This window comes from Lethenteron reissneri, chromosome 24 (genome assembly GCF_015708825.2).
Source record: "Lethenteron reissneri isolate LAM-NWPU_2019-01 chromosome 24, ASM1570882v1, whole genome shotgun sequence".
Classification (NCBI taxonomy): Eukaryota; Metazoa; Chordata; class Hyperoartia; order Petromyzontiformes; family Petromyzontidae; genus Lethenteron; species Lethenteron reissneri.
Window position 1 is genome coordinate 9,335,029 of NC_083802.1, and position 17,646 is coordinate 9,352,674.

At 48.5% G+C, this 17,646-nt stretch overlaps 1 protein-coding gene across 2 annotated transcripts in view; it reads left to right on the forward strand.

The window, feature by feature from the left end:
- LOC133346532 (tissue factor-like) overlaps positions 1–17,646 on the forward strand; it is a 29,177-nt gene extending 11,531 nt beyond the window's left edge. The window contains exons 1-7 of one of the 2 annotated variants that reach the window (XM_061558178.1): positions 109–149; positions 2,944–3,031; positions 3,441–3,561; positions 4,125–4,315; positions 6,221–6,399; positions 14,060–14,219; positions 14,778–17,646. In XM_061558178.1, coding sequence (XP_061414162.1) covers positions 2,962–3,031; positions 3,441–3,561; positions 4,125–4,315; positions 6,221–6,399; positions 14,060–14,219; positions 14,778–14,944 — 888 coding nt within the window. In that variant the 5' untranslated portion in view covers positions 109–149; positions 2,944–2,961 and the 3' untranslated portion in view covers positions 14,945–17,646. Of the gene's footprint in view, positions 1–108; positions 150–2,943; positions 3,032–3,440; positions 3,562–4,124; positions 4,316–6,220; positions 6,400–14,059; positions 14,220–14,777 lie in introns of those variants that run through there. The other variant, XM_061558177.1, reaches the window with a different exon arrangement.

The window sequence follows — 17,646 nt, forward strand, 5'->3', positions numbered from 1 at the left end:
TGTGCAGAATGAGAATCTTTATTTCGACTGAAGAGTTCCGATTAATTATGAAGCTCTTTTTCACAGATGTTGGGTAGGGGCTGGTCAGAAAGTTACAACAACAACAACAAACAATACAACAACCGATAGGAGAGCAAAGTGTAGAAAAGGTAAGAAAGCCACGAAAGATAAATTAACAAAGTATGTAAATTCAAATTGCAATCCCTCGATAAAATTGGATGTAAAAAAAGTAACTTTTGATACACGGGTAAGGAGCAAAGTTACAATTGGCATTTGCTAATGGGGTTGTATCCGGCACTAATCTTTTGCCTCGGGATATTTTTGGGAAGGAAAAATTCACGATGTTAAGGGAGGAAACGAGGTTTCTTCCAAAACGTTGGTGCTGCAACGACAAAGGCTTCGTCACCTACTCCAATTCGTGTTCTTGGATTTGTGCACTGCACGTGCGTATATGTATGTATGTTTGATTCCCGTCTGCGATGTGTAAGCATCGCAACTGGGGAGACAAATGCGCTTGTGTGCTGTCCCCGCCTTCACAAGTGCTTGCTAACAGCACTCACCCCAAAATCGGTTAAGGCTTTATGGAGGATCTTTGTCTTTGTATATTTGTATGGTATGTACTTGTTGACATCAATGTGTGTGTATGGAAAGCAGTGGTTTTCGCACTGCACGGTGTTCCCCGGTGACCGAGGTTCGATTCCCAGCCACAGGCAAAATCAGTGGCAAGTAAGAGCTCAATATGTCTAGATCATCCCTTAGGTCGACTCAGCCTTAAATCAGTAACTACTATGGTGTGTGAACATCAACACTGGGGAGACAAAGACGGCTAAGCGTGATGTTGGCCACGCCACCAATTTGTGCACCTTAATAAGTGCTTCTTGCACATTTTAATAGGTGCTCGCTAACAGCACTTCAGTCTTTAAGAAAACAATTGAGATCTATGAGTCTGTGTGTGACCTTGCCATCCATCACCATTAGGCCGGACAGGGAGTGGGGTTCAAAGTCCCATTGGGAGTTCTTGTTACGTAACCTCGTGCAGCCATGAGATTCTTAGGATTCCTTGGCTCATAAAGCGAAGGCTCTTTTAGGTTCATTTTTTTATTTTACTTGAATAGTTTCAGTAGCTCATAGAGGCAGACTTTGGCTCCCTGAGGTTCTGTGTCAATGGCTCATAGATATGGGAAATTACTGTCTTAGGGTTGTTGTTTTTTACGTATGAATCACCGTCGATGCTCTGTGCTCATCCCAACTGAGGTTATTTATGGACCAAGCTCCACTAGGAATGCTATAACTCGTTAAATTCTTGCAATCAATCTTTTGGATATATAATTCCTGTAAGCGCTGTTGGGTTTTGTACATGTTTCTTTTCCCCGAATATAGCTTACGAATATCTCTCAACAAGGAGGTTATTTAAAAATGAATTGTTACTTTCGAAAATGTAATATGAAGATGATACACTGATCCTCATCATTGGAATGTGGAATGTCCACTACTGACCCAAGTCTTCCAACAGAATTAAGTGCCACCCCAAACGTGTTTGGGCAGGGAGATATTTTAACTTGACCCTCATTATGGGAACCTCATTTGCCAGTAAAAATATGATAATTGTTTTTTTAGCCTTCTATCTGGCAACAAAACTGACACCTTTTTACAAGGAGTCATGTTTGCATAGACCGCAATACCTGCAGTCATAATACAAACAAAAGAACATAACTCTGATAATGTATGCACTGTCCTTGAAGTTGATTGGTCCACACCCGAGACAGCTTTCCTTAGAGCCTAGTCTCACATGGGTTGGACCAGATTGACCCTCACTGTTGAACACAGGACTACCTAGGTCCTGTCATAGAAATATGGAATGTCAGTAACTCAATGCCACCCATTAGAAACGTGCGTTGAGGGCATTTGGCTACTGCGATGAGTTTGCACATGATAAGCCACTTCATTGAGCTATCATTTGTGGCCAGGTCACTTCTGAAAAAGAGCTATACAGCTCAACGGGCCTTACCTGGTAAAATAAAATAAAAAGTTGAGATTAGTTTAATGAGGGGTTCAAGCCCTGGGGCTAGGTGTCTCTCCGGGTGTCCATAATGGCTGTGTCAGTGTCACTGAGCTGGCGCCGCTGAATGTCTGGCTTTGCGGCCGTGTGTTTTTAGTGACTGGCGTGGGCTTCATGATGTCAGGACATTCATTGTGTGGCCTTTTCGCAAAGCCAGAATCTTGCTGGGTCCCCGTGGTGTAATCCCTAGTCCTGTGAATCTCTCGCTCTCTCAGCAGCTTCATAATTGTCCAGGTACTTGAGTATAATACACCAATTCACTTCCAACGTCCCTCAGCGAATGTATTAACCATCACAATTTGCATCTCTACTTTACTCTACAGTATCTCATGTGCATCATCTGCCTTTCTTGTTCGTCTTTGTACTGTACGCTACATCTATCTTGTGTTATTATGCAACTCGTTTGATTTGTCTCTTTTGTATTGTCTCTGTTATTCTGTATAATCTGTACTGCCTGTCTTATCTGTTCTATCTAATTTGTTTGTATGTGTTTGTACCTGCCTGGATTGCACAGTCGTTCTCATTTGCACTGTCTCCTCTGTGCTGTCTTCTGGCATGTTTGTATAAGTCTCGTTTGTATCTTTTGTCTCGTGGGCACTGTCTGCCTCGTTATTTTGTCTCGTGTCTAATGTTGGTCTCCTCTACAGCCTTGATTTTCTGTCACATAGTTGTGATTATCATAACAAATGCATTCGAACCCAGGATCTCAGCGGTCACCTCCGAGCCACGCAGCCACCTCCTAAGAATGGATGCTAATGGAAGGACCGTTTTAATTTGATTTCGAATGGATCATTCGTTAAGATTTGAATGCACGTCTCCCTTAACGTTTTAATCGAAACTCTCGTTACCCACGCAGCGCTGAGTGATGTTGCCGTCTGCCCCAGGTGAGCGGGAGGAGGGGGATGGAGTCTGTGACGACGCGCGTTGCTGTCACGTGGTTGCTGCTCATGGCGTGCGCCCCTCCTTGCTCAGGTGCTGCCTTAATAGGCGCTCGCTAACAAGACCGCGGCACAGCAGTCTACCTTGCACTGTATGGGGGTGGGGGGGTTCTTAATAGACACTGGCTAACAATAACTGGGTATCCATAGCGCCTAAACTAATTTCAGCACTGACATGTGATGTATATTGTGGTCTTAGTTACCATGAAGGGACTGTGGGGGCGGCTGGGAGAGTGGGGATCAGTGGTCTTGGTACTAAAAAGGTTGAGAACCACTGCTGTAATACAACCCTAACCGTAACCTATTCCCCTAACCTATAACACTGACTACTAACCCACAACCCTAACCATGACCAACAGCCTTAACCCTTAACCCATATCCCTAATGCTGACCTGTAGTTTTTCGCCATACCCCTGACCTAGACTCTAACTTTCACCCTGCAGGTTCTGGGTCTCCCCCGGTCCCCACAAACCTTTCCTTTGTCTCTGTCAACTTCAAGACGCTGCTGGAGTGGCAAGTGGAGGACACGGGCATCCCCGTCACGTTCGACGTGGAGCTATTGGGGTGAGGAGGTGACGCTCTCCTCATGTGCAGTGGGGAGCGGTGGTGTAGTGGTTAGTTTCCCTGCGATAAGAGCCCGGCGACCCGAGTTCGATTCTTGCTCACGGCCAACACCAGTGACGATTATCTGAACCAGTCCTGGGCCTCCCCGAGGTCGACTCAACCTTTCATAGGTGCTCACTAACAGCACTTACCTGAACAGTATATTAAGGCTATACGGGACATCTTTGTTTTTTTGGAGTGTAGTGGTTAACACACTGCAATATGAGCCCAGCGACTCGAGTTCGATTCCCACTCACGGCCAACATCAGTGACGAATATCTTAACCAGTCATTAACCTTCACTTGGTCGACTCAGCCTTAAATACGTATATGGTGCATTTGTGTGAACATCACCGCTGGGGAGACAAAGGTGGTCATACACCTGTGCTCACTAACAGCACTTGACCTAAAAGCTGTGTAGGCTTGACAGTGGCGCGGGGGGGGGGGGGAGTCTTTGTATCTTTTGTGAGTGTTCGTGCGTGTGCACACATCTAATGCCTGTGTGTGTGTGTGTGTACATGTCAGTGCAACGTGGCCGACCTGGAAGCAGAAGGCAGAGTGCACGGACTCGATAGAAACGACCTGTGACCTCACGAGCATCATGGCCGATCCGCGCTTGTCATACCGCGCTCGTGTGCGTGCCATCCCGGGCGGTTCCAGCGCAGTGCACACCGTACCCTGGGTCATGTCGCCCTCCTTCGTGCCCTACGACGACAGTACGGTGATACCACGGCATTCCATAGCATACCACAGACATAGGATGACTGTACAATGATATCGCAGTTTCATGATAGCAGGTGCATTTGACAATTTCACACCTGTTCCACAGGTTTAGCAGGTGTACAATGAGATCACGGGCACCTTCGATTAGCATGGTTGGCTACATACAGTGCTAAAGAAGATCTACATACCAATACCAATACCCACCATTCGACTCTAAGTGACGGTGACGTCACGATGGCGCCTATGCCAGGCCAGGCGCACTTTGAGGCCACGTGAAGTGTCGAAGGCTCGCTGACAGGTTTCAAGACAGACCCATGTGCCATGGGTTGGCTGACTGGTAGATGCACGAGCAATACCCCTTACTGTGCCAACTTGCTGTATTTTAGCCGCCCGGCACTCCGCTCGTTGTGAGCGTCACTCCTCTGCCCTCCGTTGTTGCTGGAGGGCATCTGCCTCCAACTGCCCAGTAGCAGCATCCTTCACGAGCCTCTTCCATAGAGGCCGATCTTGACACCGCTGGTATCAGTCGTTGGCAAGTCCACTCAGCTCCACATCCTCCCGTACCACATCAGTCCATCTCTTCTCCAGCCCATGTCGTGCCCGTTTAGCCCCCTCTATGCAGCCAAACTGAAGCTGCTTGGGCATGCGGTGGCTGAGCATGCGGCTACATGGCCCAGCCAACGCAGCCTTGCCTGATGGGAATATGTCCAGATCTTTCAAGGATTTGTGAGTTCCTCACACAATCCAGCCGGGTTAAACCCAGGATGGATTATAGGCAGGCCTGCTTGAATATTTCTAACCGGAAAAGATGTGCCATTAGAGGGGTCCACGTTTCACAAGCATAGAGAAGGCAGGGCATGACTGTGGCTGAGAAGACCCAAAGCTTATTGCGGACCGACACACCAGATAGCTTCCACACAGCATTACGCAGCCGATGAAAGATAATGCGGCCTGACTGATTCGGAGTGAGACCTCTGCTGTTAAACCGGAGCTAGTCATAAGCAGAATGCCCAGGTATGGGAACTCTCCACTCTCTCCACGACTGCTCCATCACCAATGGGGAGCTGAGGGGGTGGAGTGTTTGGTGGCACAAAATACCCAGGCAGTTGCTTAGTTTTGGTGGAGCTGATGGTAAGACCCCACCTCTTAGTGGCAACAGCAGCACCTCCAACTCCTCCTCTGAGTGAGAAGCAATCACCAGATCATCAGCACACATAACATGGTGACGAATAGGCAGCCATCCCTCAACCGCACCCATGCATCGATCAGCCTCCCATTGTATCTGTATTAGATGGAAATTCCCCCGGTACAGCCATGGAAAGCTTCTCAAACTATGTGGTCATAGATGATGTAGAATAACGTGGGAGCCAGAGGACATCCCTGGCGCACCTCAATGTGAACAGGGAATGGCTCCGACTCCATAAAGTTCTACATACACACACATACATAGAGGCATGTCAATCATGGTCCCACACGCACACCAGTCACAGCGATGCCGTCATCTTGGGCGTAACATCACGACTGTGCTGGTCATGGGGTGGTAGGCTTACCGCACTTGGCAAAACTAACAAACGGGACACAAAACACTGCCTTACCCACATGTCTCCATATCTCTGCGCTGATGACATCATCTACAAATGTGTTTGTGCACTGGAAACCGTGTCTCCGTGTCCTCGGGTCCCTATGTCCCCTTGATCCTGAGTCTTCCTCTGCCGATGCCCATGTGCCCCTTTGATCGCGTGTCTTGCTGTCCCCATGTCCCTGTGTCCCCTGGATCCTGTGTCTCCATGTCTCCATGTTCCATGTCCCTTTGATCGCGTGTCTTGCTGTTCCCATGTCCCTGTGTCCTATTGATCCTGTGTTTCCGTGTCCCCATGTCTACATGTCTCTACGAGCAGCTGAGCTTGGGAAGCCACAGTTCGAGGCAGTCGGGCGGAATGGGAGCATCCAGCTGAAGGTTGCAGACCTGATCACGCCCTACTTCAACATTGACGGCAGCCACAAGACCATGGGCGACATCTACACGGGAGACCTCCGCTACCACCTCACCTACTGGAAAGACGGCAGCAGCGGACGGGTGGGTGGGTGCACGAGGGAGTGTATGGGTGAGTGGGTGGGGGAGTGGGTGAGTGAGCAAAACAGTGAAAGGGTGGGTGAGAAAGTGTGTGGGTAAGTGAGTGGATGAGCGGGTGGTTGAATGGGTGAATGAGTAAATTATAGAGTGGGTTAATGGGCCAGTTGAGTGAGTGTGTAAGAGCGATAATGGGTGGATGGGTTGTATGAGTGGACAATGAAGTGAATGGATGGGTCGGTGAGGAAGTGGGTAGAGGGAGTGAGTGAGTGTGCGTGAGCAAGAGAGTGAATGGGTGGGTGAGTGACTAAGGCAGGTACTAAAGACTGCAAGAAATAAGCACTGAACTCTCCAATCACATTATGAAACATGTGAGACCAAATTCAGGGCCCAATCACAGCAATCAGCAACTCGAGGATGGACACTGCAGGCCCAGGCTAGTCCAGCTTGAGAGGTAGCCTGGGCCTGCTTTGAAAGAGGACCTTCAAATACCTTTTGGTGGCCACACAAACACACAGCTCGGTCACTTCTTCATATCAAGTGGCTGAGCGCGAATGTTCATTTGAATCATTATTATCACAGTGCTGTTCATCAAGTTGAACGTGTTCCCCTCCATGACCCGACTGGTGTGGCTATGATGTATGCAGTCACAGGTAATTGTGGTTGCGGGTCGTTTTGAAGTGGGAGGCCTCATCTGCCTGCGGGCCGCGCGAAATGAAGTCACGATCGATAGGTTCCCTGCCCCGCTTTAAGCTAATACTGAGAGGTAGGTGTTTCTCTCAGATCTGGAATCCATGGCTTAAAAGCCCCGACCAATAAATGTGTAAACACATTTTACCCAAAGAATTACTGAGTCGCAGTAATCTGGGGAACAAATCCTTGCAAGTTTCATCAGTGCCTGAAGACTGTCCGTGCTTACCACACGCGCATAGTGTAATGCGTAACAGTCAAACACCAAACTTGCCACACCTCCAAGCATATTTTACACCCTATAAAAAGATAGAGATGCCCTGTGTACCCTGACGGCTGTGAATTATTATGAAGTTGTCCAGAGAAAGTTGCGGCGAGCAGACGCGCACCGTTGCTAACAGCTGTGCATGCATTATTTTGTCGCAAGTGGTGTTAGCGAGCACCTAATGAAGGCTGGCACGGCGCACGAGGGGGGTGGATTGGCCAAAATCGCTCCCGTCCACCTGTTTCTCCCCAGTACTGATGTTTACATGCCGCACCAGATACTCATTTAAGGCTGAGTGAACCTAGGGGAGGCCCAGATTCGATTAAGATATATTTTTCGTAATGTTAGCCGTGCCCGGGTGACCAGGTTCGTACCATGATACGGTAACCATTACACCGCCATATTTATACCCTCATAATGAGCTTTCTTTATTTCTGTCAGGTTCCTCTGAACAAATTTCTGCCAGAGGTGTCTTTGTGTAGCCAGTCGCTGCTTCGCTCATTCTCAATCCTTTCCTTCTCACACTTTATGGCTCCATCTATCTGCCTGGATTTCTGTTTTTCATCGACACCTGTTTAATTCAACTTTTATTGTGTGCAACATTGCCAAGTACCACATCCTGTGTTTGGGTTCCTTCTCGTAATGCATACAAACCACTGTATTGTTATTTATTTGGTGTCTTGAAACGATTACACTCTATGCACACTCACAAACATGTCCACCAGTGACACAGGCCAGACACACACATTCCTGAGCCCGCCGGAGAGAATGGCCTGCGCGGTTGTAATCGCAAACCGGGAGAGGTCGAAACATCTACAGTAAAGCAAGGGATTCTTTTCTTTCCCCGCAATTTGTGAGTCGCTCTTAAAGAAACTGGTCATAAATTTCAATTTAAAGCTTTCGTGACTGCAGGGATTCATCTTATTGGTTCTTTCGGTAAAGTCAAATAGAAGGGAAATAATAAAATAATAAATATTAAACGTAATAAAATACAATTCTCACGACGTTTCGGGCCACAACGATGAGCTATAAAGAGGAAGGCTGCTTGTGTTGTGGCCGAAACGTCGTGAAAATGGTATTTTATTATGTTTTACTTTTATTATTTTATTATTTCCCTTCTACGTGACTTTACCGAAAGAACCAATAAGACAAACTGGTCATGATCAGCATATGTATTAATACTGGAGAAATGCGATGAGCTATAAAGCTCTTTTTCACAGATGTCCAGTAGGGGCACGGGGTCAGAACGAACGGTCGAAGAGGGCGAGCAAAGAGGTAGCACTGTTGGGCCCACACGGGACTCCCGTCATAGCCCGAGCCGAGTGGCAGGAGGCGTTGGCGCCTCGTGGCGTCGCCATCTTTTCCACAGACAAAACCTTGATACGTTTCTTAGCCCAGGGTCTATCACAACTGTCCTCATCATCATCACGATCCGTGGTCATCCACTGCAAATTTCGTCATTTATTTCCACTTTCCTCTGTGTTGTGCCAAAATGTTAAAGTAATAAAAACTGTCCAGTAAGCTGTTGTGTAGTTCAGCGCAATACCATCAGATCTCGGGAAACATGGACTCCGGGGCGGCAGGGTTTTGCATCGATAACACTTCTTGCCTCGCATCAAGAAGAGCCTTGGTTCATTTCTTGACATGGGTGCCTTCCTGCGTTAAGTTTGTATGGTTTCTCTCTGCATGCGGTTTCCTCTGGCTTCTCCAGTTTCGTCCTATAGTTAAAAACATCCTCAGCGATTGGTGTTAGCCAAACATACCATTCGGTTCAATCTTGATTTGAAGCTTTCGTGACTGTAGGAATCCATACTCTTTGGTTTTTTGGTAAAGTCACGGAGGTAGAAAATAAAATAAATCACGACGTTTCGGGCGCAACACAATCGTCCATCATCAGGTAGGAAAGCATGGTCTGCTGCTGAGACAGCAGACCATGATGATGGACGCTTATGTTACGCCCGAAACGTCGTGATTTATTTTATTTTATACATACGTGACTTTACCGAAAGAACCAAAGAGTATACCATTCGGTGTTTCGATGTCTAGGTGTTGATTTGTATTACTCAAATGCTCTGGCAATACTGGAGCACTCCTCTCATGCCATTAAACCAAATTTGAGCGTGTTAATGGGAGAATGAAAGATTGCATGGGTGGATGAGTGGGTTGGTGAGAGAACAGGTAAGTGCGTGGGTGAATGAGTGAGTGGTTAGGCAAGTGAATAAGTGAGTGGATGGATGGATGAGCGAGTAGGTAGGTGATTGCGCGTGTGAATAGGTGAGCGAGTGGGCGAGCGGGTGAGCAAGTGAATGAGCGAGCGAGTGAGTGAATGGGCGAGCTGGGCCTGCGTGCAATCAGACGAGTTGGCAAGCATGTGCGCCTGCATGTGGGGCGAGCGTGGGCAGAGCCTATCCCTGGATTTTCCCAATGTGGTCGATCTATTGACTGCAAAACAGGAGTCGCTGCATTCCTGCGGTCCTCCTCCTCCTGTTGCGTCGGTGTTGTGTTATCTGTTGTGTGAGTTTATCGCGACTCACCTCCGTTGAGGTGGCGGCACCTCCACTCCCTCTTCTGGGGAGCGGCGCCCTTGACCTACTCATCACGAAGTTTCCTTTGAGGTCTTCGACGCGCTTCAAGATGCAAAACCACTTAATCTCCTCTGGCCTCGACAGTGATGCTGTCGGCAGCAGCATCATTGTTCAGCATCTTCATCAGCAGCATTCCCCATCACCATTGTGCCATCACCAGCAGGAAAGTCGCTACCATCATTCTAGCAGAATGATTCTTGACATCAGCAGTAGCAGCAGCATCATCATCATCATCGACATCATCACCCTCAGCAACACGAGCTGCAGGTGAACAGGCATCATCGGCTGGAGTAAAAACATCATCATCATCATTCACCATCATCACAGTCGTCATCATCAAAAGAAAATTGCCTCCAAAACAAAGTCACACAGGGATCGACGTCTTCACCCGTCATCCGGTTGCCCTTGCTACGTCTGATTGCTATGCTCACCAGGTTCTCTTCGCTACGTCTGATTGCTATGCTCACCAGGTTCTCTTCGCTATATCTAATTGCTACGGTCATCCGAGTGCCCTTGTTATTTGGTTGCGATGGTGATTGGGTTGTCCTCATCTGGTTATCGAGCCCGTTATCCCTGCATGTGTGTGAGTTTATCTGGTCGCTGGGTAGCTGTTGTTTCCCAACACCCGTGCATGTGAGGAGGTTGTCGACTGGTTGTTGTCTCATCTTGTTATCACTTTCCTTGCTGTATGATCATCTGTTTTCAGCCACACGTGCGTAAGAGAGAAGATCATTTTTATATGGGTGTCTGATTAGTCAGCGTCTTGGTTAGTCATCTGGTTACAGAGTCATCTCGTCACTCTGTAATCTGGCTGCTTGATTAACCGGTTTCCCTGTCGCCTTTTTGCATGCATTTGTCACGTGCAGAAGGTGTCTGTGTCTCTTGTGGAGCAGCAGTGCGGTGGTAAGCGCAGTGTTCTGCAGAACCTGGCTACCCGAGTTCTATTCCTGTTCGTGACCAATAATAGGGGCAAATATATGAGCCAGTCTTGGTCCTCCTTTAGGTCAATTCGGCCTTAAATTAGTCTATGGTATGGTGTATATATCAGCACTGAGGAGACAAAGGCAGTCGGGCACGGTGTTGGCTCACTCCCTCCTATGCTGTGCCGTCAGTCATTGGTGCTCGCCAACAGCACTTGCCCTAACAGTCTATGAAAGACTACACGTGGCCCCTTTGTCTTTGTGTATGAAGAGTGGTAGCACTCTGCACTATGAAGCCAGGGACCTGAGCTAATTAGCCACTGCTAATATCAGTGACAACTAATTGATATCTGAACTGGTACTGGACCTCCCCGATGTAATCTCAGCCTTAAATGAGTGTCTGATACAGGCATCAATATCAGCACTGGGGAAATGAAGCCACTGGCCACACCACCCCTCGTATCCAGCCGGGCGGTGGTGGCTGTGCACGGGGTCTGTAATCCCAGCCCTGTGGAGGCAGCGAGAGTGGTGAAACTGCCTTCCAGTGGGTGCCGAGGTGCCGTACCCGGGCTCGCCATCTCCGTTCACAATCCCAGCTGTCTCTGTCCGTTCCCCCTCTTCTCTTGTGCCCAATCACGATTTCATTCTTTCTCGCCTCTGGCCCCCGTGCACTGGAACAGGCTGTCCCTACACACCAAGCAGTCAGCCTCACTGTCTATTTTTCGTTCTTCCCATTAAACACACTCACTTATTACGTGACTTTACCGAAAGACCCAAAGAGTATGAATTCCTGCAGTCACGAAAGCTTTAAATCAAGATTCACTTATTTTCCCTTGCTTGCGCAAACTCCCCTTCTCCCTCCCTTCCCCATCACCAACTCCATCCACTCTTCACAACTTCCCTATCCATTCATCACACTCACTCGTCATTAACCACTCATTGTCACTTTTATCATCGTTTATTTCGCAGATCATCACATTCATGTACTGCCACCCGTCTCATCAACTCATCTCATTTCTGCTATACAAATAGTTAATTCTTTGTTCGGCGCCTTCATCACGGCGCTATATAAATTTTAAGAAGGATAAGAAGGCGGTACAGCAAGTCGATGAATCTCCATCTCTTTCCATCTGTATGGAGATAGAGCGTTGCCCCCTTGCACACGCGGGTTTTCTCCGGGTGCTCCGGTTTTCTCCCGCACGTATAATAAACGCTCGTCATTTATTGGCTGGAAACATCTAAACATAAAACTCAATGCAGGACCCTCCTGACAAAGAGTCGTATGGCTCACCGTGGCTCTCATGGATAAATACGTTCAAGTAAATTACAGCTCTTGCTTTAACAGGACTTGCCCGAACATGCGATGTGGGCTATATGGGGGGATCTTTGTGTAGATGTGTGCATGTGTTTATGTTTGTGTGGGAGTGAGACAAAGCACCGGGGCAGGTTTTTTTGTTTTGGATAGTTGCGGGAAAGGAGGGTGGAGGGCGTCCCGTCTGTACGAACTGTGCTCATGGGCGCAGCTCTGCTTCGTCTTTTAATCGACCGTGGCAGCTGTGTGGCATACCGTGTGGCATACTGTGTGTGGCATACTGTGTGGCATACTGTGTGTGGCATACTGTGTGTGGCATACCCTGTGGCATACCGTGTGGCATACCGTGTGGCACACCGTGTGGCACACCGTGTGGCACACCGTGTGGCACACCCTGTGGCATACCCTGTGGCATACCGCGTGGCATACCCTGTGGCATACCGTGTGGCATACCGTGTGGCATACCCTGTGGCATACCGCGTGGCATACCGCGTGGCATACCGCGTGGCATACCGCGTGGCATACCGCGTGGCATACCGCGTGGCATACCGCGTGGCATACCCTGTGGCATACCGTGTGGCATACCCTGTGGCATACCGCGTGGCATACCGCGTGGCATACCGCGTGGCATACCGCGTGGCATACCGCGTGGCATACCGCGTGGCATACCGCGTGGCATACCGCGTGGCATACCCTGTGGCATACCGTGTGGCATACCGTGTGGCATACCCTGTGGCATACCCTGTGGCATACCGCGTGGCATACCGCGTGGCATACCGCGTGGCATACCGCGTGGCATACCGCGTGGCATACCGCGTGGCATACCGCGTGGCATACCGCGTGGCATACCGCGTGGCATACCGTGTGGCATACCCTGTGGCATACCGTGTGGCATACCGTGTGGCATACCGTGTGGCATACCGTGTGGCATACCGTGTGGCATACCGTGTGGCATACCGTGTGGCATACCCTGTGGCATACCGTGTGGCATACCGTGTGGCATACCGTGTGGCATACCGTGTGGCATACCGTGTGGCATACCCTGTGGCATACCGTGTGGCATACCCTGTGGCATACCCTGTGGCATACCGTGTGGCATACCGTGTGGCATACCGTGTGGCATACCCTGTGGCATACTGTGTGGCATACCCTGTGGCATACCCTGTGGCATACCGTGTGGCATACCGTGTGGCATACCGTGTGGCATACCGTGTGGCATACTGTGTGGCATACTGTGTGGCATACCCTGTGGCAGCTGCCTCGCCCATCATTCCATACAAAGTCCCGAGTCTTCACCGCACTCGTGCTGCCTCTTTTCAAATGCTTGCAAAACGTGGACACTGTAAGTGAACACCTGAGCCAGCTCGAAACATTCAGCCGGACGGACCTGCCCGAGATCCATCCTGGGTTCATAATCTGGCTGGATTGTGCGAGGAGCTTACAGAACCTTGACAGATCTGGACACAGTGCCATTGGTGAGCTCCGGCAGGCGAGGCTGGGTGTTGTAGCCCACGTTCACAGCCAACACATGCCCAAGCAGCTTGTGTTTGGCCAAACAGGGGGGCATGGCAAGGCTGGAGAAGAGATGGGCTAATGCAGTACAGAAGGCTGTGGAGTTGAGGGAACTTACCGATAACTGATACCAGTAAGATCAAGATCGTCCTCTGTGGAGGAGGCTCCTGACGGACCGAGCGGTTAAAACACAGCAAGTTTGTACTGTGTGCAGCACAGGCAGTGCATCTGGCAGTCAACTCAGTCAGTAAACCTATCATACCTGGGTGTGTCCCTTAACCTGCCAGTAAGCCTTCGACACGTGGCCTCAAGGTGCACGTAACCTGGCACAAGCACCAGAGTAACACAACGGCAGTTGTTGATCTTGTGTCTGTGTGTGTAGAAGGAATACCAGTCGCGCCAGGCCGCCTTCATGCTGACGGGGCTGGATGAGGGCGAGCTGTACTGCTTCCACGTGCAGCTGCTGGTGGACGTTGACAACGCTGAGCGCCGTGGGGAGGAGAGCGACGTGAAGTGTGCACGCTCGGGGCTCGCAAAGCCCGGTAGTGCACACACGTGCACACGTACACACATATACAACATAAAGTTATCCCAGGTAGCCTTAACGGACTGTTGGGGCAAGTGCTGTTAGCGAGCACCTAGTGAAGGCCGGCACGGCACGCGAGGAGGTGAGTGGCCAGCACCAGAACCGGACATCCTTTGTCTCCCCGTTGACGATGTTTACACATCGCTCCAGGTTCTCATTTGAGGCTGATTTCACACACGCACGTATATGCATATACAACACATGTGCGTGCATGCATCTACCACACTTGTACACGTATACAGCGAGACACACAACGGCGCTTGCACACACACACACCACCTCTTTCCTTCACTGCTTGTGCCACCTTCTCCACATCCTTCACGTCATTTATTACATCACCACTTATGTCTCCCATCTTTACTACTTTCCTGTCTCCGTAATACCAAACCTTTACCTCCATGTCCTCCATCCTCCTCTTTCTCAATCTCCCCTTTTCATTCACATCCTGACAACCTCCACAACCTCATTATTCTTCCTGTCCCTATTCTCATTCTCCTTCTTTGCTCCCTGTTAGACTACGCGTGGATATTCCTGGTGGCGGCTGGCATCGCCGCCCTCATCATCGGCGTCGCCCTCATCGTCCTCATCGTGTGGCTCTGCCACCGCTGCCGCCAGCAACGCAAGTCGGAGCGGAACGGGACGGTCGTCTCGTACACGGCTGCCGCCGCCCAGAGGGATTAACCGGGGACTGCCCCCCCCCCTTGACCACCACCTCTGACTGACCCCCCCAAGAAACCAAGCAGGAGTGACTCAAGGACCCATCCAGTGCCCATGCAAGAACACAAAAGAGACTGTGAATGCACACACGACACTGTGAAGGTGTGGATGATGGCGACGACGACGATGATGATGTAATGAATTCTGGTGATGAGGATGATGAAATTTAAGATGATGCCGTTAACAGTGAATGACCATGATGATGAAAGACCTATGATCATGATTATAAGATGGTGATGGTAAAGATGATGGAAACGACCATGCAGGTGGCTGCATCGACTCCCTTCAATCACCAGTAATCAAAAAACCCAAATCCACTAAAATGTAGTCGGAAGACACGTGACATTGGCTCACGTGCAAAGAGATATCTTGATAAAAGTGAACGGCGGTTACTTTCACTGATCAGTGTCCGTGGAAGGGGCACATTTTGGCTCCGAGCTGCCACTGTTCCCACTGGCCCGGGACATGAGACTTTAGTGGGGCTGGTTTTTTTAATTTAGGCTGTGGACTGAGTTGAACACTGTACTAAATTTGGGTCTGGGCAAGTGGCTCACCTTGGCTCTTAGCCGAACATTTGACGTGAGCTTAACGCTAAAACTGACCTAGGTACCGGTTGTGTGTGCGCATGTGTGCTGTACATGCATGTGTACAGGTCTTTGTGGGGTGTATTTACAGTAAATGTCTATTTATGTATATCTCTGTGTACAAGTGTGTGTGCGTGTGTACATGTATCTGTGTGTAGGTCACATGTATGTGTGAATGCATGGACAGGCGACACAATTTAACTGGGTTCGATATCTGGACATGAATAACATCTCTTACCAGGAATCTGAACCTGTCGTGTACCTCGGTTAGGTCGACTCAGCCTTAAATGAATACCTGACATGGGGGTGTAAATATTAGTACTTGCAGTTAGTTGCGGATCGCAATGACCACACCACCCCTTCGTGCACCATTCCGGTCTTAATAGGTGCTCGCAAACAACATTTACTGCAAAAGTCTGAGCCTGCAATTGAGATGGTGCTGTTTGTCCAATATTGAATTTACACTCCTGACAGAAGATTGATGAATCTTAGAATTTAACAAAAAAACACACTTTCCGAGCGGCGAACGGAACAATGAGAAAAGTGACCTCGGCCACTGTGGCTTCCTCCAAGCACCCGGAGCAGGGAAAGAAAAATATCTCCGTATTTATAAAAAAGAATAAAATAATAAAAAATAAAACAAAATAAAATAATTATCACGACGTTTCGGCCACAACGCAACGTCCACAACGCAAGCAGCCTTTCTCAGGTGAAGAACAGGTCTGTCAGAAAGACAGCGTTCTTCACCTGAGGACGGCTGCTTGCGTTGTGGCCGAAACGTCGTGATAATTATTTTATGAAGTTGTATTTTTTATTATTTTATTATTTCCATTCTACGTGACTTTGCCGAAAGAACCAAGAAGATGAATCCCTGCAGTCACGAAAGCTTTAAATCGAAATATAAAAAAGAAGTGTAGGGGTGGTTGTATTATTAGGCGTTCAAGGTGGGAATTACGGTTGGTGTTGGGTTTAGCGCAAATGGGTTCGGCTTCGAGTTAGGTTTCAGTTATAGTATTTGAGGTAGGGCTAAAGTTAGGATTAACAATTGAGTTATGTTTAGGGCTGATGTTGGTTTTCAGGATACTGTTATGGTTAGTTTACATTCACGTTAGGGATAAGGTTGGTATTCGAGTAAGAGTGAGTGTTCACTATGCTTCATTTTAACAGTTATATTCTCAAAACATTCTAAAAACATCTCGACTGTGTTGCATGTGTATGTCTTTGTATCTGTATGTAAATATCTAAATATATGTATACGTGTGCTTTATCTTTAGGTTGTACATTTAATCTGAACACTACTGGGGTAACAAGTTTACTGGGTTTTAAAAAATATATATTTTTAAGTTTTATTTTCTTATACAAAATGTTTATCTTGCTTTGAACACTGGAAGGGAACAAGGTGTGTGTGTGCGAGTGTGTATGTGGTAGGTCGACTCAGCCTTAAATGAGTAACTGGTGCAGTGTCGAAACACATCAGCACTGGGGAGGCAAAGGGGGCCAGGCATGGTGTTGGCCACCCAACCCCTCGTCCCGTGCTGTCCTTGATAGGTGCTTGGTAACAGCACTTAACCCAACAATGTGTTGAGGCTATATGGGCAACCTTTGTGTTTGTGGGGTGAGGGAATGGTGTAATAGTTTGCGCACTGCACTACAATCCCAGTGACCTGGGTTCGATTCCAAGTTGCAGTGCATAACATCAGCGATACGTAGTATCTGAGCCCTGTATTGGGCCTCTTGTAAGTTGACTGGGCCATAAATGTGTGGAATCTAAACTTGAGCACTGGGGAGAAGACGGTGGCTGGGCTTGGTACTGGCCTCATGAACTCTGTGAGCCATGCAGACCTCAATAGGTGCTCTATCGTTCTAAACAGGGTATTTGTTTCTGGCTGTAGGAGTTGTGGTGGACACTTGGGACTCTTTTGTATAGTTAAACACCAACCCTAACTTACCCCTATTCTCTACCTACAACTCCAAACTAACCTTGAACTCAAAATCCCGTGCCTTGGAGCGATTGATCATGCGCATCTGGTTTTTGTTAAAAAAATAAAAAAAAGTATGCAAATATAACAAGGACGACAACGA